The sequence below is a fragment of the Balaenoptera acutorostrata genome, chromosome 21 (genome assembly GCF_949987535.1).
Source record: "Balaenoptera acutorostrata chromosome 21, mBalAcu1.1, whole genome shotgun sequence".
Taxonomy (NCBI): Eukaryota; Metazoa; Chordata; class Mammalia; order Artiodactyla; family Balaenopteridae; genus Balaenoptera; species Balaenoptera acutorostrata.
The window spans coordinates 27,891,759-27,917,906 of record NC_080084.1 but is presented as its reverse complement, the minus strand read 5'-3'; the positions used below and the strand labels follow the sequence as shown (position 1 = coordinate 27,917,906).

The 26,148-nt window shown below is 47.0% G+C and overlaps 1 protein-coding gene across 12 annotated transcripts in view; it reads right to left on the bottom strand.

The window, feature by feature from the left end:
• Positions 1–26,148, bottom strand: part of FBXO25 (F-box protein 25) — a 56,488-nt gene that overhangs the window by 16,457 nt on the left and 13,883 nt on the right. For all 12 annotated transcript variants that reach the window (XR_009006468.1, XR_009006469.1, XR_009006465.1 and 9 more), the window contains exons 3-5: positions 16,193–16,296; positions 15,209–15,258; positions 12,523–12,615 (exon numbers count right to left, since the gene is read on the bottom strand). Coding sequence is in view for 6 of the 12 variants with exons in the window: in XM_057537091.1 (XP_057393074.1) it covers positions 12,523–12,615; positions 15,209–15,258; positions 16,193–16,296 (247 nt within the window). In the remaining 6 variants the exon portion in view is untranslated. The remainder of the gene's footprint in view (positions 1–12,522; positions 12,616–15,208; positions 15,259–16,192; positions 16,297–26,148) is intronic.

Here is a 26,148-nt window from a genome sequence, read left to right as displayed (position 1 = left end):
CTCTTTGGGGTCCTCAGTAGTTTCAAAGTGAGGAGGACCCCTGAGACCAGGTCTTAGTCTGAGAATGGATATTCTGTCACAAAAGGGAATAAGTATTCCAACTACCCCCTCCTATCATCAACAAAAACTACAGTTTTCTAATACCACGTAAAATAATCCTTTAGAAAAAGGCTGAACTCACTAGCAGAAGGCGTGGGGTTGGCACGGTCGGTTAGCTAGTTACCCACAGGGCACCCACCAGGAAAACCACCACAGTGGGATGTGCAAACACAAGAGTGGCCATGCTAATAGATGACAGTGAAATCTTAGGTTAAAATGGTAATTAACATAAAAGTGCAGAAGACAGTTTTTTTTTTTAATTTATTTTTGGCTGCGTTGGGTCTTCGTTGCTGCGCGTGGGCTTTCTCTAGTTGCGGCGAGCGGGGGCTCCTCTTCGCTGCAGTGCGCAAGCTTCTCACTGCAGTGGCTTCTCTTTGTTGTGGAGCACGGGCTCTAGGTGCGTGGGTTTCAGTAATTGTGGCACATGGGCTCAGTAGTTGTAGCTCACGGGCTCTAAAGCGCAGGCTCAGTAGTTGTGGTGCACAGGCTTAGTTGCTCCGCGGCACGTGGGATCTTCCTGGACCAGGGCTTGAACCCGTGTCCCCTACATTGGCAGGTGGGTTCTTAACCACTGCGCCACCAGGGAAACCCCCAGAAGACAACTTACAAAGAAAATATAACCACGCATTAGCCTCTATTCAGCTAGATATGTAAGACAAAATCTGTTGGAAACTTAAAGAGATTTTGTCAAAAATACAAATATTGTGGGAGATTTTTATACGTCTCTTCAAATTTAACAATTCTAAACAAGTAGGGATGTGGACGATTTAAATAGTATAACCACCAAACCTTGTTTAATAAAGAAGCAGAAAAACTTACATCCTTCAAATAGAGAATCTGCATTTTTCTTATGTGTCAATAGAATATTTACAAAAATCAACTATGAAAATGGCCACAAAGGAAAACTTAACCCATTTCAAAAAAGCAGAGATCGTACAGGCCGAACTCTCTGATGATAACACACTAAAGCTAGAATTAAATAGAAGTACAGAAAACCTCAGCTAGCTGAGCTCCCAGGCACGTCCGGGATGCCCGAGCGCACGCGTTACGTGGTCAGGATGACGGCGTGGGTGTGCGTGCGGGAAGGACAGAGGGGGACGGTTTCGTGTTCAGGTCGCCCTCCCGTGCAGCACAGGGCGCCCTCAGTGGGCAGAGGCCGGGGGCCGTGCCATCTTCACTCCTGGCTTCACGCAGATTTCCACACTGACCCGTTATTACCGAGGAGCTACTGGAAGGGCTGGACGTGACTGCCTAATTCTTACAACACCCCCAGGAGACGTACTGTATTATCACGCTGCACAGCGAGAACTGAGGCCCAGAGAGGAGGAAAATGACCCCAAAGTCACACAGTAACAGGGACCGGATTCAGGACTGAAACACTGCAAACTCTTGCCACGCTGCATCCCGTGCACCTCACGTGTGTCAGGACACAGCAAACTGCTTCCACAGGCTTCAGCGATGTGCAATTTGATTACCTGATTTTAAAAGGTCTTCTCAGTTTTACTGTATTTAATGAAAAAGGAATGAGACCTAAACTCTGCAATAGCAGATTCTCACCTAGATGTTCACGAAGCCGGAGCAGTGCCAGCACCCAGGCTTGTTCGCAGACTCTGCGTCCATGTTGTCATCACTCTCTGGGGAGTGTCAGGAGCTTTCATCAGGTTCTCCCAAGGTCCGCGGCCCCGTTCCTCCCCCGGGATGAGGGTATCTCACGCAGAGCGAACGTAGGCTGTGTCGAGAACAAGGCTCCCGTCTGGGGGACCAGCTCAGGGAGGTGGCCTGTGAGAAGTGACCTCTTCTCGGACTGTCCCTCTTGTCCACCCTCCGTGGGAATTAACACCACATTTGACTCTCATCCTAGTCACTCACTCCTAATACTGGCAGAAGGAAAAACTGTTGTCTTCTATGAATTGAATTGTTACACAATTTATAATTTCAGTTTTGTTAAAAGAATTTTTAGTTCTTGTGTTTGGTCACATTCTACAAGTTACATTGTTGGCAGCATAAATATGCGGGAAGTTAAAGAAAAATGAAGATGGTACTGGACACTTGCAGACTCTGTGCTAGTGACATTTCAAATTTCCAGAGGACATGCCATCTAATCAGCGCACTCCCGCTGGCTGGACACACACATCCCATGAAACGGCAGAGCTACATCATCAAATTTAATTCTCTTGAGGTCAAACTGTCCAGTTAGCGTCCAGTCGTGTTTCCTTCGACTGGAAGCAGGCACCCCTGGGAGGTCCCACGTGGTCTCTTCTCCTTCATGAATCTTGTTCTTAGGAGCAGTTACGTATTTTGCTAGCTCACTTTAATCCAACACTTTTTAAGGGGAAAAATCAGAGGAAACTCCTGGAGTAAGTAGCCTATAGCCAATTCTTGAATCAACAAGAAGGACGTTTTTAAAAAAATAAAATGTAAACATATCTTTTTGTGCTAAGGAACTCAGAGGGCATTCCTTTTGTGAAGAATCTGTTTTCTAATCAGGAACTTCCTCCATTTCTAAATACCAGTTTTCTTGAAAAGAGGAGGTGCCTGGAGGTGCCTGTAGGTTTAGTAAAACCACTGGCAAATTAATTACTTTAGAGTCTCTTACAAGCCAGTTCGTACTCAGGTAGAATTTGCGCAGAATGTTTACCATGGAGAAAACAACCGGAACAACTCACAGAGCAGCCTGATCAACCGTCCCCTCACTGCGAGTGGAGCAGCTCCAGGTCTGTGCCGGGGGCTGGGGACATGTGTGTGGCGGGTGCCCAGGGAGTGGGCACGTGACGGACCTAGCTGGGCTGTGACCCAAGACACTGCCACGTGGCACACAAAGGCTCAGGTCAGAGGTTCTACGGACAGTCCCTCTCAACAGTCGCCCTGAACTCAAAAGGCCACTGTTTTAAATGTCTCCACGCATGTCAGGAAGTCACTGCTTTCCACGAGAGGAGAAGGCTATAGGATCAAGACAGAGAAGACCTTTAACACAGGCGCCTCTGCGGTCAGGACCGCCTGGGACCTGAGGCACACCTCGCCCGCTTCTCCCCCCTGAATCCGGGGACGGGGCTGGACCTGCATGGGGGCTGTCCCTCCATCTAAGCCACCCTCAGAAGACCAGCCAAGCGCAGCAGCACTCCTGAGCTGAGCACGTCCGAGGGCTCGCTACGACCCCGCCACGAACTCGTCATGGCAGCCTCGGGGCAGATACAAACCCCGTTAGGTGTCGTGGAAGAGGAGATCCCCGGTCAGTAACTGAGAAAACAAGACAGAACCCAACACAGAGGTCTGGCCCCTCCACCCCCCGGCCCTGCTGCTGCCTCGCGGGTCCCTGGAAGCTCGTCCGCGACCATGGTCTCCCCCATTCCCATCTCCTCGTGAACTGTTCATGCCACATCGTCCTCGGCAGAGATCAGGAAGAAGCTAAACATCTTCACATAACCAGACGGTCCAGCCAGAGACGTCCTTTCCCTTGTTTTCATGATTCCACTATTTAAAGGACCCAGGAAGCACATGGGGAACTGGAGTTCACGTCCAAAAATTGAGGAGTGTTGGGAAACAAACTCCTGGGGCCAAAGTCCCAGGACCTAAGAAGGCGTGTAAAGATGAGCAGAGCAGCTCCCCAGCTCAAGGGCAGAGGTCACATGAACACCCGAGTGGCCCCGGCCCTGCACGCACTGCACCTGGTGCCCGGCGGTGAGGAGGCCCAACCTCCCAGAGGGGCTGACGGACAGCTAAGGGGCCCAAATGACACCCCCCCACCACCAATCCCTTACCTCGAACAGAAGGAAAGGGTGTCACTAACATGGAGGAGGTGCATCAGGTACACTTTTCACCCAGAGTCGCCATGACGGGCACCTCCTGGGGGACCTCCGTGGCACAGGGACGGCCCTCCCCGTGGAGCCTTCCGACGCTGCCTGGGTTCCGGGCATGCAGGCCAGCGGCAAGTCTGCAGGAGACCCACGTGCACGACAACCGTCTGCTGAGGCCCCCTGCTCTTTTCACCGTCAGTCGGTTTCAACGATTCATCAGCAAAATGTGTTCTCAGACGCACTCCGGTGGCAGCAGGGTCTCCTTCCAATCTGTGCCAGAAAACCGAAGGCCTCCCGGGTTCTGCTCCTTGTAATTTTTTCCACTGACTAGTTTGCAATCATGTCATCTCACCCACCATTAACACAGGCTCATTTTCCACATGTTCAAAGTGAGGTGGTGTGAGAATATCTGATCATTGTGTAAAGAAGTATGCTTGGTCCTTCGCAGAAGACAAACCATGAACAAGCACGACCGCTCCTCTCAAGGAGAAAAGCACACGGCGCGCCAGGGGAGAAGTAACGGCCCTTCTGCACGGTCTCCGCGGCTGCCGTGAGGCAGCCCCACGCCGCGTGGGGGACGTCAGCGGCCACCACTCTCAGGGTTCTGAGGTCGCAGGTCCAGGCCCCGGTGTCGGCAGGGCCCTGTTACGTTCTGGCCCAGGGAGGGGACCTCCTCGCCTCACTCAGCTCCTAGTGTTGTGGAGTCCCTGGGCCAATCTCTTCACATGGCTTCTCCCTGTGACTGTGTCTCTGCTTCCTCTTCTCTTAAGGACACAGCCATCGGTTTAGGGCCCTTCCCACTCCAGTAGGACCTCATCCTAACTGAATACACGTGCAAAGACCCCGCTTCCAAATAAGGTCACGTTCTGAGGCTCCAGGTGGACGTGAACCTTGGGGGACACTGTTCAGGCCCGCAGACTCGCTATTTAGAAGTAATTCCTCAAAAACATGATAATTCCTCTAATATAGGAATGTGGAACAGTGAAAAGACTTAAGCAAAACTCTACAACTAAACTTTTCATGCAAGCAGCCCATGCGCAAGACGTTAACCCCTCTGTGGCTCAGGTCAGCATCTGCCACGCACGGTGACCCAGCCCATCGAGCTGGCAGAGGATCAGAAGTGAAGAAGCAGGGAGGGTGCTTTGTGAGCCGTCGAGTCTCCCGGGATGGCCTGTGTGCACCTGGAGCAGGGCCGGGCCCACCACTCCGCTGCCCGGCTCCTCGGCCCGAGGCCGGGTCCGTTCCGACCACCACCTCCCGCAGTTAATCCTGACACAGGACAAAAATGGAAAGAAGGTGACGAGAGGTGTGCCATCTCGACGGACAGTGAGAACTCAGCGTCTGTCCACTGAGATCAAGTCGCGCGTCCGCACTCGTCCCCTTTGCCTCCTGTCGCCAGACCTTTTCACTGCCCCTCTTCCGGCTCGCACCGACACCCTCGTCTCTGGCTCTTCGGGGTGGGATCCTGCACGTACACGTCTGTGACAAAACGCGGGCAGTCCCTGGGGGCCGGGCTGAGCGGCAGAGGGGCTGCACTCGCTGTGGCCTTTCAGAGCTCCCCCGGCGTCCATGGGGCCTCCAAGCCCGACCGTTGGTCCCTGGCGCCCTTCACTTCAAGAGCCACAGCGCAAAACCAGGAAATCGGCCCTGCTGCATCCTCCTGGCCAAGCCACTCAACAATCCTTCTATTTTGTTCATTTGTATAAGTTTCAGGTGCACAACACAGTGACTGGCAATTTTAAAGCTTATACTCCATTTACAGCTATTATAAACTACTGGCTGCATTCCCCGTGCTGCACAGTATATCCTTGTAGCCTGTTTATTTCATACATAGCAGTTTGTTCCTCTAAATCCCCTACCCCTACCCAACAATCCCTCTTAGAAATCCGGTTTCCACTGCCAAACTTCCTTCTAAGTCATAAAGTTGTTGAAATATCCTTTCAGAATATCGTTATGCGCTTCTGGAAAGACCTACCCCTTTAGTGAAATGTTCTGAATGGAGAAATACTATTCTGCGTGATCCCACCTTGTATAAACATGAATCTTCCATGACCGACTTCTCGTAAGCACCCTAATAAGTGCATCTGTTACACCCTAAGCACACCCTGTATTTGTTAATATTTCCTGATCCCCTACTGAGACTAGGGGGTTAGTAGATTCCTTCTGTACGACCCCGAGTACAAGAAGGGACTTAAATACGTCACAGACGACAGGTTCACCAGCACCGCTGGAAAGGCCTGATCAATTATTAAACCTCGCAGATCCTGCCCTGCCAGGCAGCACCTGTTCTCTAAACAGGCCGTGAATGCTAGCAGCGAGTGTTAACATCTGTTAAAATGTTTCTCAACAAATATTTTAATAATTAAGCTACAGAGCTCGACTCTCCTAACACTACGAATACGACGGTGCAGCACACACGGCCAGCATCCGACACCTCGCGCTGCTCCCTGGGCGACGCGCAGGACGGCCCGGGCAGCTTCCTGAGCCAAGAGCCGCCGGGCGCGGCTTCCCCGGGCTCAGGGCGGAGCCTCGGGCGAGCTGGAAGGGCCGTCAAGAGGCTGAGTTACTGTCACAGATGATACCTGATGCTCCTGTGACGAGGCTTCAAATAAAGCTCAGAGAAACCAAACTGTCAGTGAGTAACACGTTCCAATTACAGGGAAGTTAATGTGAGGAAGTTTTAAGGTAACCAAGGTAAAAAAAAGTCACTATTTACAAGCCAAATAAAGTGAATAATGTGTCACAGACGGCAGCAAGTTCTCATTGACCACAGGCAGGGAATGAAGTATAAACTCATTTTCCAAATAACCCAAATAAAGGTACATAAACGTAACGATTCTGAGAGTTTCTCCCCTAACAGGAACCTCCTTTAGGAAGCACAGCACACCTGGCATCTTTATACATGTCAACTGCTACCCTGCGCTGCTCTCAGGCACTCTGCTGACAGCCTCTCTGGCCACCGCCCCCAGACGCAGACCCTCCCACTCCATGCCCTCCTTGCGCCCGCCCCGTCTCTCCCAGGGGACCCGCAGTGCTGGGGGCCTCAGACTCCAGGGAGCCACCATGCACGACCTACACGCCCCACAGAGAGACACCACGCAACTCTCCCCCAGGAAGGGCTGGCACTGAGGGGCTGCCCGGTTTCCGGGTGTGCACTGACAGTCAGGACAGACGCCGCCTCTCTGCACTGCTGAACTTCAGTGTGTATCGCTGACAGGCAGGACGAGGTCTATGGCTGGAATGTGAATTAGAAGGTTCCCTGACACCGTTAGTTTGGAAAGACAAGTCAACCTCACAGGATGTGACCGTGCACCTCTCCTAAGGGTGCTCAGCAATATGGGCACCAAGGTTCTCACCCCTCCCACCTCAGACCAGGGGACACCGACTGCTAGACGGGAGGTAAAGGTGCTGACACTCAGTCTCCAACCATGACACCGAGCTGAAAGCCCACTTCAAAGGCCTTCTAAAATACCAACTCTGACTGCTATCCATCTCCCCCTCTGCGGCGAAATAACTACCTATGTGCTAATAATTCCAAGTCTTTGGTTAATTTTTCTACTTAAAATTTTCAAAATTCCACCAAATTTAAGTCTTTGATTTATCTTAATGAAAGTAAGGTCCTAAAACTGACCAAAAATGCTTTTAATTTACTTATACATTACATAGAAATGGGATGAATGAGAAGTAAGCTCAATTACGGACCATATATTAAGAACTGTCCACTCACCAGGGCCAAATCTAAACGGCATCTTGACTGTCATTTTCTTTCCCCCAATAAGAAAGTTTCTCAGCACATATTATAAAATAATAACTGCAAATAATCAGTTAAGGAGAGAAAAATTACTAGTGAGTAAAGACCAGTTTTTATTGATTTTCTGGAAATAAATTTAATAGTTCAATAAATTATGCTAAGGGCTTTTCAGGAGCCGGCCAAGACAACATTCTCAATCTATAAATAAGCATTTTTTGTAAATTACAAGATAGTTTTACCAGCAGTTTAACATAATAGCCATATCACTGACAACCAACTAGTCTGAAACTAAATATACAGCATTACATTTGTAACACAAATTCTGCTGAATGGTGGTGAAGAACACGACTGTTTACAAGTGTGCCGACGAAGCGCAGCAGCGGAGGCAGTGTGTGTGTTTACGCACGTGTTAGCCCAGAGCAAGAAGTGGTGTTTGGACTTATCCGTGGCCAGATGGACAAAATGTAACGTGAATGAGGTTTAAGAACAGGCCGAATGCACGAGGAGCGTGTGAGAGACCACCCACTCATCCCACCACAGTGCTGAGGGGGCAGCTCACAACCCCATGTTTACAGGTTTCCTTAGGATTCCCGCCAGCGCCGGCAGGCACTGCCTGTGTGATCCAGCAGTGACCCTAAATTAGGTGCCATGTTCTGAGGAACACGGCACATGAAACTAGTTCTCTGTTCTCCTTTCAAAAGCTGAGTGAATGCAGCTTGGAAAAACAATGTTTATTCCTCAAAATCAGACTAAAATTTTGAAAAATTATAAAAGTAACCTAGGTATGAAGATGTTTCAAATATTTTGTAACAGACAATACTGAAAGTGGCTTATTTCATATACAGGATGTGGAAGAGACAATTTAATTTAGATTTGTGTCATTAGAAGACGTCAAATTTCCATTCCTGCCAAAGTATAGGAGAATAAAGACTAAACTTCCATTCCAAACTACTTATTTTTATTTTGACAACTAAAACAATTTATACTGAACACTAAACTCTAATACTAATTTTTATTCCGAAACTATGTAGTAATTATAGACTAGCCTCAGTTTAAAATGCAAATTTTAGATAAACAAAGGGATTTCATATAAAATGTTAATTAAAAGATGCATTCTACTAATTTTTTTCATATAAATTCTTAGGGCAAATATTACCGCATGCCATCCGAAACGTAAGGACACTCTTTCATCAGTCACCTCAAAACCACCGTGTGTACATCTACGGCTCTTCTAATATTAAGGAGTGGCCATCTGGACAACACAGCACAAGTTATGGGAAATTGTCTTGTTGAGAAGAAGTGCAAGAGACCCTCACTGTCCTGGTAAGTGTGGTGTAAACATGAAAGCAGCAGAGAGGTGCCAAGGACACTGCTCCAGCCACTGAGGCCAACTACGATTCAGTGGGATTCAGGGGTACTGACCGCACGATGACGCACTAACAGACTCGCAAAGCAGTGCTTCCGCCCCAGTGGCAGGGTGCCGAGAGAGAGGGGATCCCACCCCCACAGACAAGGTGGCATCAAGTGCAGGGGGACATGTCACCCAGAGGTGAGGCACAGAGCACGATCAAAAGAAAGTAAGTGGGGGCATCAGGCCTGCTGGGGAGGCAAAAGGAGGAAAGGGAAGGGAGAAGAGACAGTACAGCACGTGGACCCGATCACAGAGAGTCACTAGGGCCAGGGGATGGCGCGCCATGGCCATGGCACGTGGACCCGATCACAGAGAGTCACTAGGGCTAGGGGACAGCACGCCATGGCCACGGCACGTGGACCCGATCACAGAGAGTCACTAGGGCTAGGGGACAGCACACCATGGCCACGGCACGTGGACCCGATCAGAGAGTCACTAGGGCCAGGGGACGGCGCGCCATGGCCACGGCACGTGGACCCGATCACAGAGAGTCACTAGGGCCAGGGGACGGCGCTCCATGGCCACGGCACGTGGACCCGATCACAGAGAGTCACTAGGGCTAGGGGACAGCACACCATGGCCATGGCACATGGACCCGATCACAGAGTCACTAGGGCCAGGGGACAGCGCGCCATGGCCACGGCACGTGGACCCGATCACAGAGTCACTAGGGCCAGGGGACAGCACACCATGGCCATGGCACGTGGACCCGATCAGAGAGTCACTAGGGCCAGGGGACAGCACACCATGGCCACGGCACGTGGACCCGATCAGAGAGTCACTAGGGCCAGGGGACGGCGCGCCATGGCCACGGCACATGGACCCGATCAGAGAGTCACTAGGGCCAGGGGACGGCGCGCCATGGCCACGGCACGTGGACCCGATCAGAGAGTCACTAGGGCCAGGGGACAGCACACCATGGCCACAGCACGTGGACCCGATCACAGAGAGTCACTAGGGCTAGGGGACAGCACACCATGGCCACGGCACGTGGACCCGATCACAGAGTCACTAGGGCCAGGGGACAGCGCGCCATGGCCACGGCACGTGGACCCGATCACAGAGTCACTAGGGCCAGGGGACAGCACACCATGGCCATGGCACATGGACCCGATCAGAGAGTCACTAGGGCCAGGGGACAGCGCGCCATGGCCATGGCACGTGGACCCGATCACAGAGTCACTAGGGCCAGGGGACAGCACACCATGGCCATGGCACGTGGACCCGATCAGAGAGTCACTAGGGCCAGGGGACAGCACACCATGGCCATGGCACGTGGACCCGATCAGAGAGTCACTAGGGCCAGGGGACAGCGCGCCATGGCCATGGCACGTGGACCCGATCACAGAGTCACTAGGGCCAGGGGACAGCGCGCCATGGCCACGGCACGTGGACCCGATCACAGAGTCACTAGGGCCAGGGGACAGCACACCATGGCCATGGCACGTGGACCCGATCAGAGAGTCACTAGGGCCAGGGGACAGCACACCATGGCCACGGCACGTGGACCCGATCAGAGAGTCACTAGGGCCAGGGGACGGCGCGCCATGGCACGTGGACCCGATCAGAGAGTCACTAGGGCCAGGGGACAGCACACCATGGCCACGGCACGTGGACCCGATCACAGAGTCACTAGGGCCAGGGGACAGCGCGCCATGGCCATGGCACGTGGACCCGATCACAGAGTCACTGACAGCTGGCTTCATTTGTCTTTGTCTTTCGGAGAAGGCAGACATAAGCAGATCAGTTTGGGAAGGTAACTGGCCTCGGGAAGGGTTTGAAGGAGCAGGAAGCAGGGGCAGGAGGAGGGTGAGGAGGTGAGGATCCCTGATGGGGAGGCCCCACCTGGAGGGAGCACTCGGCCATCATGGAAGTACCACAGAGAGAGGCCAGCCATGTGGGAAGGCCCAGTGGTGCGGCGGGCATTGCACAGTGGGCTCAGCAGCTGCCAAAGCCACCAGCCCCGGCGGCCATTTCTAGAGGCGACGCAGAGAAACGCCACTTCACGCGTTAGCACGTGGACCACACCATGCACTTTACTTTTTAGTTACGTATTTTTTTACACATACTACAAAAGAACCAGTAGAGAAAGTCTACGATCTGCCAGATACTACTGTCTAGGATGAGGACAACATCTGAAGAAAGCCTCCTCAGTGAAAAAGAGATCGGCATGCGGACAAAACAAAGATCCCAAGGCTGTTCAGGTGACCAGGTCCAGTAGGACACAGAGCAGAGAACGCTCAGACCTTCTCTGGTCAGCAAACCAAGGGCCTGGACCAGCAAGACGAGCAGAAAGCCCGGCACTGAAACCAGGAGGCTCGGTTCTCCCTCCCGCGTCTCCGTCCTCCCTCCCGCGTCTCCGTCCTCCCTCCCGTGTCTCCGTCCTGCCCCAGAGTCTCTCTCACGCCCCCATGAGTAAAATCCCTTGTGTGGATCGCGGTCCAGAGCAGCTGGTATTAGACAACTAAGCATGATCTGAACTATCAAAAAGCATGTGGGTAAACGCTTACTGTATAACAGACCTCTCTGCTGACACAAGTTTTCCTGGATACTCAAATCTTGGCATTTCTACAAAGTGGAGTCAAATCCCGGTTCGGTCACCTGGAGGGAAGAGGTAGCTGGTGGAGGCCCCTGTCTGGTGCGCAGGCACCTGGGAGAAGTCGAACCCTCGGAGGGCCTCCACACAGCCCCCACCTGGCAAGGCTGCAGGGAGCACGTGGCTAGGAACCCCAGATGCTAGTCACATGGATGCCCGGCAAACTCTGACCGGGACCAAACCAAACACTCGGGCTTAAAATCATTTAACCACCCAGTTTTCTGTCCTTCCGGTAGCACTTCCAAATGCCTAGCAGCCATTACAAGGAATATCTTTCCAGAGTCTCACAGCACCATCAAAAATCCAAAATTAACAGCTTCGTGACCCATCACTTACTCTTTGCCTATAATAGTAAGAAGGTGAATAAATTTGTTAGGCAAATAAAAGCAGACAGTGAACGGAATATATGGCAAGATCCTTTCTTTTCTGAATGTAGGCCAAGATAAAAATTTCCTCTAAAAACATGTTATTAACACAATAAGGCTTCTGTGGAGTTCCATTCGGTATAAATTTCCTTCTTTCTGTTAGCCCACTGTCCCTCCATTAAGCAGGGATCATACTCCGTGAAAGACACAAAGTAGAAAATGCATGTGAAACCACCGGGTAAGGATTCCCAGGATACCTTCTGCCTCCTCTTTGCATCTCCGACAGCGCGACGGGCGGGGAGCGTGCCCCTGCCCCCACGGGAGCCTGCAGAAGCCCCAGTGCCAGCCCGGAGCCTCGCCCGCCCGCCCACCCCCGGGGGTTCTCTACCAGCGAACAAGCACAACTGTACGCAGCCGTCAAAAGCATCTTAAATATTTCACATGATAATCTTCAAAACGCAGCCGCTCCAAAGTGTCATCAAGTGTCTCTGAAATAAAATACTCACTCTGGCCACGTAAGTGAACCTCCGGGCGTCCTGGACCGCACTGAAGAAGTCTAAGCGGTTAAAAGCTTCTCCCAAAGTGCAGTAGCCGTGTCTCTGGAAAAACAGACACAAGTGAAAATCTGTCAAATGGGTCATGAGTCAAAATGAGCTAACAGTTAATGTGAATTAGTCTGCGCAATTTCTTTTTTAATATTGGCAAAGGATATTTGTTTTTATTATGATCTATTCCATATTTAGCTGAAAGTAGAGTAAAATTAAAACAATGCTAAATTTAAGTAATTTATGTACAATCAAGACACTATGCACTGACATTTCTACACCACTTAATGACAAGGATAAATATTGATTAAATATTTGTCAATTTCCTTTGTTGGCATGCATTTGGGGGAGGACAAAATTAAGCCTAAAATCATAAAATAACTGGATGTATTCTAGGTTGTGCAACTACAAATACATAAATCATGCTTGGCCACTATGAAGAAGCATCTGCTATAAACTACACGTTGGAATTCGATTCCTCTGCGGGGAGTCCTGTGTGCCTGCAGGCCTGGACGTACGCCCAGACGCTCAGGATCAAGGCCGAGAGGCACCTGAGCTGGGTGGGGTTCTGAATACCAGCGTGTGGGTGCAAAGGGCTAGAGGTGACGGGACGTGACCGTGGGCAGTGATATGCCCTACATTCCATACTGGTTTGTACAGATCTCTACCCTAGGTTTCAGAAGACATTTTAAACTCGATCTTCTGTATTGGAATACTTAGAACATAAAGAGATCTTCAGTGCAGAGTTGTGGGTATAGATAAAGTGGGGAATAATCACAGAAAACATGAGGTGACAAATACGCCTCACATTTCAAACAGAGGACAGGAGAGGGGCCAGAGGGGGAGCTGGAGGGGAAATCCTTAGTCTCTGACAGAAGACGCACCGTGAGGGCTGATTTGGTTTTACACCCAAATCCCAACAACACTCTCAATGTGTGCACAAGCCAACAAGATACACTTATTTAAAACATTCATTATGTATTTTTACTGAATATCGACTAAGTACAAAATATTTTCCTGGGAGCTGTGGAGGAAGCCAAGATTAACTGGATATCGATCATAACCTGAAATCAATCACAGCCGGTAACTATTCTCTTTCTCAGTGAACAGAATTCCAAACACTGGTGTTCCTCCCAGGCTGCCACCCATCTCACAACAGCCTCTTCTTTGGGGGGAAATAAAATCACACGTCTGAAGCACACGAGCAGCAAACACCTGGCGGGCCCCAGGTGAGAAGACCAAAGGCGTGATGTGATGCGGAGACAGATGGGACCAGCTCCGAGTCCTGGCCCCTTCCTGTGCCCCCCTGTGCCTGCCTGTGCCGGTTCCCAGGACCCATGCAACACCCTGCAGACTCACAGCAAGTTCCCCCTCTGCTGCATGTGCAGCCGAAGCTGGACCTCTGTTCTGTAATCAGTGTGGTGACACCCAGCAAATGAAATGTCTAACAGTCTTTCTTTTTAAAAAAAAAAAAAAAAAATTTATTTATTTTTGGCTGCATTGGGTCTTCATTGCTGCGCGCGGTCTCTCTCTAGTTGCGGCGAGTGGGGGCTACTCTTTGTTGCAGTGCAAGGGCTTCTCATTGCGGTGGCTTCTCTTGATGCAGAGCACGGGCTCTAGGCGCACAGGCTTCAGTAGTTGTGGCATGCAGGCTCAGTAGTTGTGGCTCGCGGGCTCTACAGTACAGGCTCAGTAGTTGTGGTGCACGGGCTTAGTTGCTCCGCGGCATGTGGGATCTTCCCGGACCAGGGCTCGAACCCGTGTCCCCTGCACTGGCAGGTGGATTCTTAACCACTGCACCACCAGGGAAGTCCAAATGTCTAACAGTCTTTCATAAGCTCAAACTAGGTCAGATTCGCCAAACACCTTCCAATGGTGTACTGGAGTGTATGTTACGGGTTAGAGTGGTTTCATACCCATTTAACAATGTTAACCATCGTCAAATAGGTCGGATAAATTTTCTATCTCAGAATCTAATCCTTAAGCTTCTAGGAAGCTGGGCTGGTTTCAGAACACCCACTATTAACACTTCTGGAATCCTTAACTTACGCTAACATAATACATGCTAAACAACTGCTCCCTGAATATTTTCCCCCATTGTTGCAAAATAAGGCAAATGGAGAGTTTCTCAGACAACAGATGGAAGCAAGCTTCCCCAGATACCAAGAGAAAAAGGAAACATGCAGAGTGGAGGTGAACAAACCTTTTGCAAAAGAAAGGTGGGCAGGGCTCGAACTGCTCTTTGCAGATTCCAGCTTAACTACCAACATCACCTTAGCTACTACTCTACAAAATAAATGAGGGGTTTACAAACTGTTCTCACCAACCCAAAACACAGGAGAGCCAAGACACAGCCCTACTAGTACCAGTGGCTCACTATGAACAGCTTTTGGGGAGGGCGGGGGAGAAAATATCAAAGTACCTGGGGGTCCATACTTCTCCTGAAACAGCCCTCTGCTGATTCAGATTCGTACGGGGCATTGACATACACCACACACACGAAACACTGTCTCAAAGACCCTCTTATGCTTTCACCTCTTAGAATGTGGACACAGGTCTGATATTGCAAAAGAAACAGTTTAATGTAACATCACATATTCAACAGTAACAATACAAAATATACTCTTATTTATAATAGAATACTTACTTCTCTTGTGCTTTCTTTATGGACATAGATCCATTTTTCACGATAAAAACCTAGAATAAAAATTAACTTTGTTTTTAAAAGCTGGTGAATCATTACAAAATGAAGATTTTAAGGAACTTCAACAGTGCCACATGCTAACAAAATTATCTGACATCATATAGATAAGAGATGCTTTGACTTGGCTAAATGCAACCAGAATTGCTTCGTTTCCTAATATCAGTTTCAGAGCTACTGAAACATCTTTACATGAAAGATGATTTATGACAGTACCACGTCTAGGTAACTTGGAAGAAAATAGTGTCACCAAGTGACTGCAGCCATATCCAAACATAAATGGTTATATAAGTGCATCTGGTATACACCCTAATAAAAGTTCTCTTCCTCTTTCATTGCCCCATATGGTGTTCCATTTAAATACACTTTCTAAGTAACTCATATCCCAAAGCTTCGAGGATCACGACTACATGGTCCATGGGAGCCTCCAGAGGGCGCACGACAGGATTCACTCACAGGGTCTCAGTGACTCAAGTCTGGGCATCTGCACAGGGGCCCTTTCAGAGCCTCCCCATCCCCGTCCCCATCCCGCCTCCATGGCTCCAGCTCTGACCACGTCTACCTTCTGCTCCGAACCAGCAGCGTCTCCTGCACCAAAGCCCAATGTCAAGGTCCCTAAGGTTCGGCCTCACTGCTTGGGAGTGAATGGACCTGAATTCAGGACTGCTATTCAACATTCAGACATAGAGGCTGTTTTGTAGGTTTTCCTGTCTTCGGTTTCACTGTAGCAAATCTTACTAATGACTTACTCAGCTAAATGGTTGAGCTGCAAATATCTGACCACTAAGTCAGTGGGCAACTCTGGATACAGTGCTGCTACTTATATAACTTGTATCAGCATTTACATCATAAGACGGCACTGTCAATGCAATTCAATTTATCAACATATTCAACACGTAAATATGAAATTATTAATGAAAATGATCTTACACTGAGTATTTTTGTCATTTCTAAAATGGTCCTTTTTCCTTTTTTTGGATGCATATTCATGCTCTTCGTTATTGAATATTTCTTCATCTTCACTATTTAAGATACTGAAATAAAGATACATTTTATTAAAATATTTTTACAGGGGTTTCTTCATCTGGATTTTCTTTTGTTAAAAAGAAAAAAGACAAAAGAAATATTTGGTTTGCAATTCGGGAGCCCAAAATAAAAATCATGTTAAATTCTGAAAGCAATCCTTAATTTTCAAAGCTACAAATCACAGGTTTGAAATTACAAGGCTAATGTCTATGTTTTTTGCTTGTTTTAAGAAACCTGAGATTTATCCTGGTTCTTATCAGAATGCTGTATCAGGAAGTGATGCACAAGTTTTAGAATCGCCTAAGGATTTTGAAATGCTCAACCAAGGTAGTTTCAGACTTTAAAACTTATAGTTTTATAGTTTATACTCTGGAAAAAAGTTAACGTGACAACATGATACCTAATACTAATGATTTGCTATATCCCTGAGCCAGTGCCGAGTAAACTCAACATTTCTCTTTGTCCCCGTACTTCCAAAGACTTAACTGGAACTACTACTGTATTTCTTTACTAAGCATCAACCAAATAATGCTACCTGTTAAGGCACTTAACTGAAGCCAGATGAAGTAAAACATTTCTTTTTTCCACTTAAATACATCTAATTAAAAGCTTTCCAATTTTTTTCTTCTTTTTTTCTTTTGGATGAAATAAGAAAATAAAATCATAGGTGATAACTAAACAACTTGAACACACTTTCTTTTTTTAAAAAATTTCTTCCTTGTAGTAAAAAATAAGACTATATGCAAAAAGCAGTCCATCCCCTCAAAACTAAAGATGCACACAATGTTATTTTCAGCACACTGACAGCTGGATTGTTTTCAGTCTGACAGCAAGGAGGGGCTCTGTGCAGATGAGCTGGCTAGCAGAGGGCCAGGGACTGATACTCAAAGCCCAGGGAGTAACCCTGCTGGCTGCCTCGTCGCCACTCTTTGACAAGAAAATTGTACACAAGCTCCTTCCACTAACCTGTATTCATTTTTAATCAAAACAGCTGATTTTCCCAAATGAATCCATTTATCACCATCAGAATAGACTTAAAGAACACTGGCAATAGTTTGTAAGTCATGAAGACAAGCAAAAGTGCATTTAGAAAAAACAAACAACTTAACATTCAGTGGCAGGCGTTAAATAACACCAATTCATAGAAATGGGTTGATCCTGGCTGTATCTCACATTGGTTTGTTGTCACTGATTCAAATACTGAAGGTAGAAGATTTCAAATGTGAACAGCTTTTCCAACTACAATCACAAAGGCATCAAGGGAAAGCAGAAGTACACTGCTCTCCATAAACAGCATCACAGAAAGGAAACCAGGCACCAGGAGAGGAGGGAGCTGCCCGCTACCTCCTGCGAGAGGGAGCCGCGCCCGGCTAGGCGCAGGCAAGCGAGGGGCACTGGGCAAGCGCCCACGTGTGCTCTGCCCTGACTCTGCCCTGGGAGGGCTGAGCCGCCTGAAGGGAGGCAACAGGTCCAGGGGACAGACGTACAGGAAGGAAGCCCAGACATCTATACACTTCAACCGCGTTGACTTACGAAGGCGACACTCTCAGCCCTCCAGGCCCACCGCTCAGCACTCCACCAGCACCCCGTCACCCTCTCTCTCGGGAATGTTTTTCTGATAAACCCACCAAAGGTGCATGGCTTCCACACACCCCATGTCCATTTCCAACCAAGACAAGGATGCGTGTGGAGAAGAACCATCAAAAACATCTCCTGACATACAGGTAAACAGCAAGGACCTGCTGTATAGCACAGGGAACTGTATTCACTATCTTGCAATAACATATAGTGGAAAATAATTAGAAAAATAAAAGATATGTATGTATATATGTGTAACTGAATCACTCTGCTGTACACCTGAAACTAACACAATATTGTAAATCAACTATACTTCAATTAAAAAAAAAAATCTCCTGACAGAAATAACCAAGGGCCGAGGAAAGAAGTTACTCTCTTCTCCTAATTCACTCCTTGAAGTCAGCCTGCAGCTTTTAACACTGTCCAAGTGTGACCTGACCTTTTCCCACCTTATGATCCTCACCCTAGTGATGACCCATTAGACAACTGGTGACATTTTCCTCAAGAGTCACATAACATGGTCTTAAGCTTCATCCCCAGACCTTTCTCGGGTCAGCAGAGCCTTGAATGCAATACTCTGTGATGGGCTATCACCTTCCAATCATTTCCACCCAATTCTAAGAAATAAGACAAGGGAGGGTAAACCTCCGGTTTTGAAAATGGTTAATCGGCAGTTCGTAACTGTAATGTTGTAAGACAAGTCACAAAAGTTTTGTAATTAGTAAGAAAAATTACCAAGATTTGTGAATGATTTACATTTTAATATTTATAAAGGTAATTTGTACTAATTAAAAAAAAAACAACCAAGTATAAAATGAAAAGTCTCCCTTGACAATCTCATGCATGAGAATTGGCTAAATTTTCATTATTTCTATCTTCACTTGTTCTGGTTGCTAATTTTATAATTCAAAACAAAACAAAACAAAAAACCCAGGCACATACCTCTGTTTTGAGTTGCCTGTAAGAGACAAGGAATTAACCTCATTACTACCCTCCTCTCCATTCTGGTTGGCAATTCATCATTCAACGATCATTGACTCATGACCCATCTTACCTCATCTCTCTCTCCACCCATTTCTTGGCCAGGGACCCACTTCAATTATTTTGACATAAATCCCAGGCAGGCTGTCATTTCAGGTGTAAACGTCTCAGGATGATACTTAGTCCTGCTGTGATTTGTGTAATTAGTGTTTCTTCATGGATGAGTTCTTCGGGGCATTCCCATCAGCATCCAATGTCTCTCAAAGGTGCCCAGAAGGCAGGGATTCCTGCTGGACTACCCCCTGGCTGGGGGATGGGCAGGCACTGCTGCCTGGGTGCCCCTGCCTGGCCCTCAGTGAGCGATGGGGAATAGGTGGGCTGCGCTGTTGGCCTGTGTGTATACCAGGTCTGGAACTGCGGGCACCCCGGCCACCTATGGCGTTGCCCTGACCACATCACTGCTCAGTGCTGGCGTCAGATACCTCCACAGCCTGGGGGAGGGAGGGATGCCCAGCACGTGTTCTGTTGGTCGCTCCCACCGCATTTCTCAAGTAAATACCCCGAGGCCGCCCCTGGGAGGAGCCCCCTGCTGCAGCCACCTCCTTGGCGGTACCACCCCACACTCTCCCCACCGGGAAGCCCTTCAGCTACAGACCATGCAAGCGTAGGTCTCACAGACTCCGTATCCTTTCGGGTGCACCAAGACACTGAGAGTTGCGCCCCCCATTTTTTCTCAAGTACAATATGTATTTACAGTATTTAAGATAATATATACCTTTTTAGTCATTTCTAGGATTTTGCTAGGGGAAACTGCAGCATCCATCTCCACCCAATTGCTTGAAATCAGAATCTTAAAAACTGTACTAAACCAGAAATATTTATTGCTGCACTGGGTTAAATAGTGGCCCCTCAAATATGTCTAAGTCCTAACCCCTGGAACCTGTGAATATGAGGGTCTTTGCAGATACAATTACATGAAGGATCTCAAGACAAAATCATCCTGGATTAACCAGATGGGCCCTAAACCTTATATGGGGAGAGGCCACACAGGACAGACACGGAGGGATGGCGGGTGACGGCAGCCAACGGACAACAGCCGAGTGACAGCAGAGGCAGAGACTGGAGCTGAAGGACGGCGAGCATTGCTGGCAACCCCAGAAGCTAGAAATTCTCCCAAAGAGCCTCCAGAAGGGACCACCCCTGCTGACACCCGCATTTCGGACTTCTGGCCTCCACACTGCAAGGAAAAAATTTCTGTTGTCTTACACCACTGGGTTTTCAGTATGGCAACCCTAGAAAACTAATACAATTCTCTATCTTCTTAAATTACTTCAGTTGGTATTGCTCTTGAAAGCACATATGGGCTATCAATTCTACCATTCAAATAGAGGAGACACTGGGAAGAAAAACTCAGCGAAATGAAATATTTAACATACCAAAGTAAACATGACAAACAAAATGTGATCATTTTACCAAAAAGCAAAACAGAGGAACCCCTCAGACACAGTCACCAGTAACTGACTGCCAAGCTGACTTCCACGGGCGTTTCTCTCAGTGAAAGAAACTTCTCTCCCAGCAGGGCCACAGTCTCTGCTCTAACAGTCCCAGGTTACTGTTTTCAGTTGTATGTCGGTCACCTATTAAACTTAGTTTTTATCCTCACATTACCCACAAAGGGTCAGGGTTATATTACTTTCTCCTGCTGGCCAAATGTTCATGTTTGTTTTCCTGATATAAAGTCACTTGTGCATCAGTGTATTATTAGCCTCTCTTGCAAAAAAGATATTAAAAAAAGGTCCAGGGCTTCCCTGGTGGCGCAGTGGTTGAGAATCTGCCTGCTAATGCAGGGGACACGGGTTCGAGCCCTGGTCTGGGAAGATCCCACATGCCACGGAGCAGCTGGGCCCGTGAGCCACAACTACTGAGCCTGCGCGTCTGGAGCCTGTGCCCCGCAACGGGAGGGGCCGCAATAGTGAAAGGCCCGCGCACCGCGATGAAGAGCGGTCCCCACACCGCGATGAAGAGTGGCCCCCACTTGCCGCAACTAGAGAAAGCCCTCGCACGAACCGAAGACCCAACACAGCCAAAAATAAATAAATAAATAAATAAAGTAGCTATAAAAAAAAATTAAAAAAAAAAAAAAAAAAAGTCCAATTTTTTTAAGTTAAAAAAAAAAAGCAAAACCTGTTTGTTTTTCGCATTAGCACTTCTGTCCTAAACACCTCATGTGACATGCTTAAGGCATCTGACGCAGACATGATGCATGAAGGGAGCAGCAGGCAGGTGGCAGGACGGGATACTGAAGACCAAGGGGGACAGCGGCCCAGGCAGCCCCACGGCTCTGCCAGCGGGAGAAGCAGTGGACACCCCCATGCAACCTGGCGAGGGGAACACCGTCTTTCAGAGGTTCCAGAGGGAGCTCTCTTGGAGAAGGGCCGTGTAAGAAGTCCAACCACAGCAGCTGCAGACTCCATGAGAGAGAGCCGGGAAGGCACGAGGGCATAGCGGCCACCCTCTGCATTCCACCGATGCCCCGCAGGCGTGCTCTGATGGCTCGCCGCCAACCTGCTGCCTCGCCTGAATGACAGACCCACCGAGCACCTCATGACGGTCACACTCCCGCTTACTCTAAGAGTGCACGTCCATAACGTGAGAAAGACACAAAGACCTGACAGCAGTTCTGTAGGAGGAATCACAGGCCAGGAATGGAATGGGTTCAGGTAACATATTTAACATACTCAAGTGAACCAAGGATTTATCATTTAGATAAACCCAGTCTTAAAGGTAAAGGTCACAACAAACGTTATGAATGTGCATGAACAGAGAAGTACCACAAGCAGGAAATTAGTGGAGAATTCACTACAGAATGAGCTCGGGAAGCCACCAGGACTAGAGGGGCAGAGGCAAGAAGGCTGGTGTTAAACAAGTAACATGTATGTACTTGTAGAATTACATGTTTCTACACGTACACGAAGGGTCCATGATGACAGAAAAGACACAGCAAGTGATGGCTATAAGACACAGAGCAGAGAACAATGACTGACAAGGTAGGGGAGGGCAGCGGAGACAGGTCAGCAGCTAACTGCAATATTACACACTGTACAGAGCCAACAGTCAGTGTTCAAAAAGAAGAAACCAAGGATACTACACAAAGGTATTAGCATAAAGGTGAAAATAAGAGGTAAAAAACTTCCTAAATATCAAAAGAGTAAAAGCAAATAAAACAAAACACAAGGGGCCAGACTCTCTGCTGTGTATGAGAGGTGAACATAAATAAAGACAGAAAGATACAGATGCAAATGTGTACTGTACATCCAAAACATTAATTTCAGGGAACTGAGGCCAAACGGAGCAGTAAGTGTGAAGGGGCTTGGCTCACTTTTAAAGGATAAGTGTTTGGGGTTGGCTCACAAAGCAAAACAAACACCATACCGAATACGCACATGTATAAATGGATGAGGAAGTACACATCAGAATTTACAGGACCCAAGAAAGACAACTGTGACAGGAAACTTTATAACATTAAATACATATATCAATAAAAAAGTAAATAATATAAACATATAACTTGAAAGCTAGAAAAAGAGTAAGTGAACAAAAAGACAGAATTGTTAAAGATAAAAACAGGTGGGGCCTTCCCTGGTGGTCCAGTATCTAAGACTCCACGCTCCCAGGGCAGGGGGCCCGGGTTCGATCTCTGCTCAGGGAACTAGATCCCACATGCCATAACTAAAAGATCCTGTGTGCCGTAACTAAAAGATCCTGTGTGCTGCAACTAAGACCCAGACAAAACAGGTATTAATAAATAGTAAAAGAGTAGAACTGAAAAATAAGCCCCAAAGCTGGTTCACTGGACAAAACAAACCAGCAAGATAAACCACTAGATACCTTATCAGAAAAAAACAGAGAAAGTACACTATATAAAACTAATGACAAGAAGAAAATTACAAACACAGACAGGAAATTAAAAAAATCGTAAAAGGCTACTTTGTAAAACTCTTTGTAAATAAATGGGAAGAAATGAAACAAGTTTTTTAAAAATATAAATTTAACCAATATAAAAATATCAGATTTTTTCCTTGAGAGCTAGTTAAATACAAAGTTCATTTAAAAAGAAAGCGAGGAAGAATTAGGAGACGATTCAGAACAAGAACAGCAGTGGGAGAAGTCTAGTCCTACCTGATATTAAAACAAATTATAAAGCCTCAAGAAAACTGCCTCTGGTCCAGTTCAAGATGGTGACAAAGGAGGACCCCAAACTCACCTCCTCACAGACACATGGAATTGACAGCTACATATGGAACAATTTTCCCAGGAGAAAAACCCCAAACCAGCAGAGCACCCCTACACATCAGCTGAACAAGAAAACAACACATTTAAGTGGGTAGGAGAGGCCCTGACACATCTCACCACAAACCTCAGCCCCAAGGGGCTGCCCACAGTTGGGAGGGAACTCCCAGCCTGGAGCTTCTCTCTGAGGAGTGAGGGACGTGAACCCACATCAGCACCCCAACTTTTAAGACCTGCACCTGAGAGACAAGCTCCCAGACATCCAGAGAGAGCTCTCCACCAGCTGCCTCCAGAACACAGTACAGAGACCTCAGCCCAAAACGCACCAGCCTCTCTGTGAAAGAGGCCTGTCAGTTTACCTTCAGCTATGGCCGGAGGGGCAGGGTGCTAATGAAATACTCATCTGGGGGCTGACTGCAACCCTCTCTAAAAAGACAGGAGCCTGGTAGGCGCCACATTCATACTCTCTCCCTGCCCCACTGCGGGTCATCAGCATCTCTGAGTGAGGAGCAATGCACACATCTGGTGCGCGGACTGTCATGCTTGCTGCCCAGAGAACCCAACCCTTGATAGCCTGGCTCTGGTGGCCAGTGGCGCTGTGTTCATGGGTTCAACAGGACTGTAGCAGAGAAGGAAACCATTCTTAACTGGCTACCCCAGGGCTCAACTCAGAGGAAACCGACAGAAAAGCCCACCTCCCAGTCTTCCCCTGAGAGGTATATGTGCATACTTCAAAAGCTGCTGCCTCAGGGTCTGGCTTCCAATCAGCTTGAATCTAGGTAACAACTGATATACTCCCCTTTGTGACACTGACAGGTCTTGGCACACCCTCAACTACTGAGAGAGACTAAAAATAAAGTAGGCTGATTGGACAATCACAGAGGTTTGAGAGACAACCATGAGCTGGGGCAGGGTTGAACAGTAAGGTTCATCTCCTACACCAGGCCACTCCTTCAAGACTGGAGGAGGTGGCTGTTTTATCTAATGCACAGAAACCAACACAGAGAGTCAAGGAAAATGAAGAAACAGAGGACTATGTTCCAAATGAAAGAACGAGATAAAACCTCAGGGAAAAAAACCTTAATAAAATGGAAATAAGTAATTTACCTGATGAAGCGTTCAAAATAATGGTCACGAAGATGCTCATTGAGCTCTGGAGAAGGATAAATGATGAACAAAATAAGAATTTCAACAAAAAGATAGAAAATATAAGAGTACCTAATAGATATCACAAGGCAGAAGAATACAATAAATGAACTGAAAAATACAACAGAGGGGTTTCAAAGCAGACTAAATGAAGCAGAAGAAAATATCAGTGACTCAAAGACAGGGAGTGGAACTCAACCAATCAGAGCAGCCAAAAGAAAAAAGAATGAAAAAGAATGAAGATACGTTAAGGCATTTTGGGACAACATCGAGCAGACCAACATTCACATTATAGGGGTCCCAGAGGAGAGGAGAGAGAGAAAGAGGCAGAAAACTTACTTGAAGAAATAATGGCTGAAAACTTCCCTAACCAGGAGAAAGTAACACACATTCTGATCCAGGAAGCTCAGAGAGTTCCATATAAGATGAACCCAAAGAAAGCCACACCAAAATACATTATAATTAAAGTGTCAAAAGTTAAAAACAAGAGAAGAATCTTAAAAGCAGCAAGAGAAAAACAACTCCTTACATACAAGGGAATCTCCATAAGAATATCAGCAGATTTTTCAGTAGCAACTCTGTAGGCCAGAAGGGAGTAGAACAATATATTCAAAGTGCTGGAAAAAAAAAAAAAGAAAAAAAAAACCCTGCCAACCAAGAATACTCTACTCAGTAAGTTGTCCTTCAGAATTGAGAAGAAATAAAGAATTTTCCAGAGAAGCAAAAGTTAAAGGAGTTCGTCATGACTAGAACAGCCCTACAAGAAATATTAAAGGGATACCTTTAAGCTGAAATGAAAGGGTGCTAAATACAAAGAGGGAAACATGAAAGTATAAATCTCACTTGTAAAGGTAAATATGTAGTAAAATTAAGAATAATCTAATGTAAAGGCAGTGGGTTAATCACTCATAAAGACAGTATGCAGGTTAAAAAACAAAAATAGTAGTAGTAAAAATAACTATAACTACAATAATTTGTTAATGGATACACAACATAAAAAGATGTAAATCGACACCAAAAATATAAAACGTGGAGGGAGAGTAAAAATGTAGCTGTAGAATGCATTCAAAACATAAGATGTTATCAACTCAAAACACACTATTACAAATACGAGTTGTTTTATGTAAGGCTTGTGGTAACCACGAAGCAAAATCTATAGTAGATACACAAAAGATAAACAGGGAACTAAGCATACCACTAAAGAAAGTCATCAAACCACAAAGGAAGTAAACAAGAGAAGAAGAAAGGAACAAAGGAATTACAAAACAGCCAGAAATTAACAAAATGGCAATAAGTACATACCAATCAATAATTACATTAAATGTAAATGGACTAAATTCTCCAATTGAAAGATACAGAGTGGCTGCATGGATTAAAAAAACAAGACCAATATATATGCTGCCTACAAGACACTCACTTCAGATGTAAGGACACACTAAGACTGAAAGTGAAGGAATGGAAAAAGATAGTCCAGGCAAATGAAAACCAAAAGAAAGCTGGGGTAGCTAAACTTACATCAGAAATAGACAAAATAGACTTTAAGACAAAGACTGTAATAAGAGACAAAGGAGGTCATTATATAATGATAAGCAGATCAACCCAACAAGAGGATATAACATTTGTAAACACAGGAGCACCTAAATAAATAAAGCAAATATTAACAGACCTAAGAGGAGAAACAGACAGCAATACAACAATAGGAGGCGACTTAAATGACATATTCGACCCCATGGACTTAACAGACATATACAGAACATTCCATCCAAAAACAAGAGAATACACATTCTTCTCAAGAGCACAGGAAACATTCTCCAGGATGGATCATATTATAAGGCCACAAAACAAGTCTCAATAAATTTAAAAAA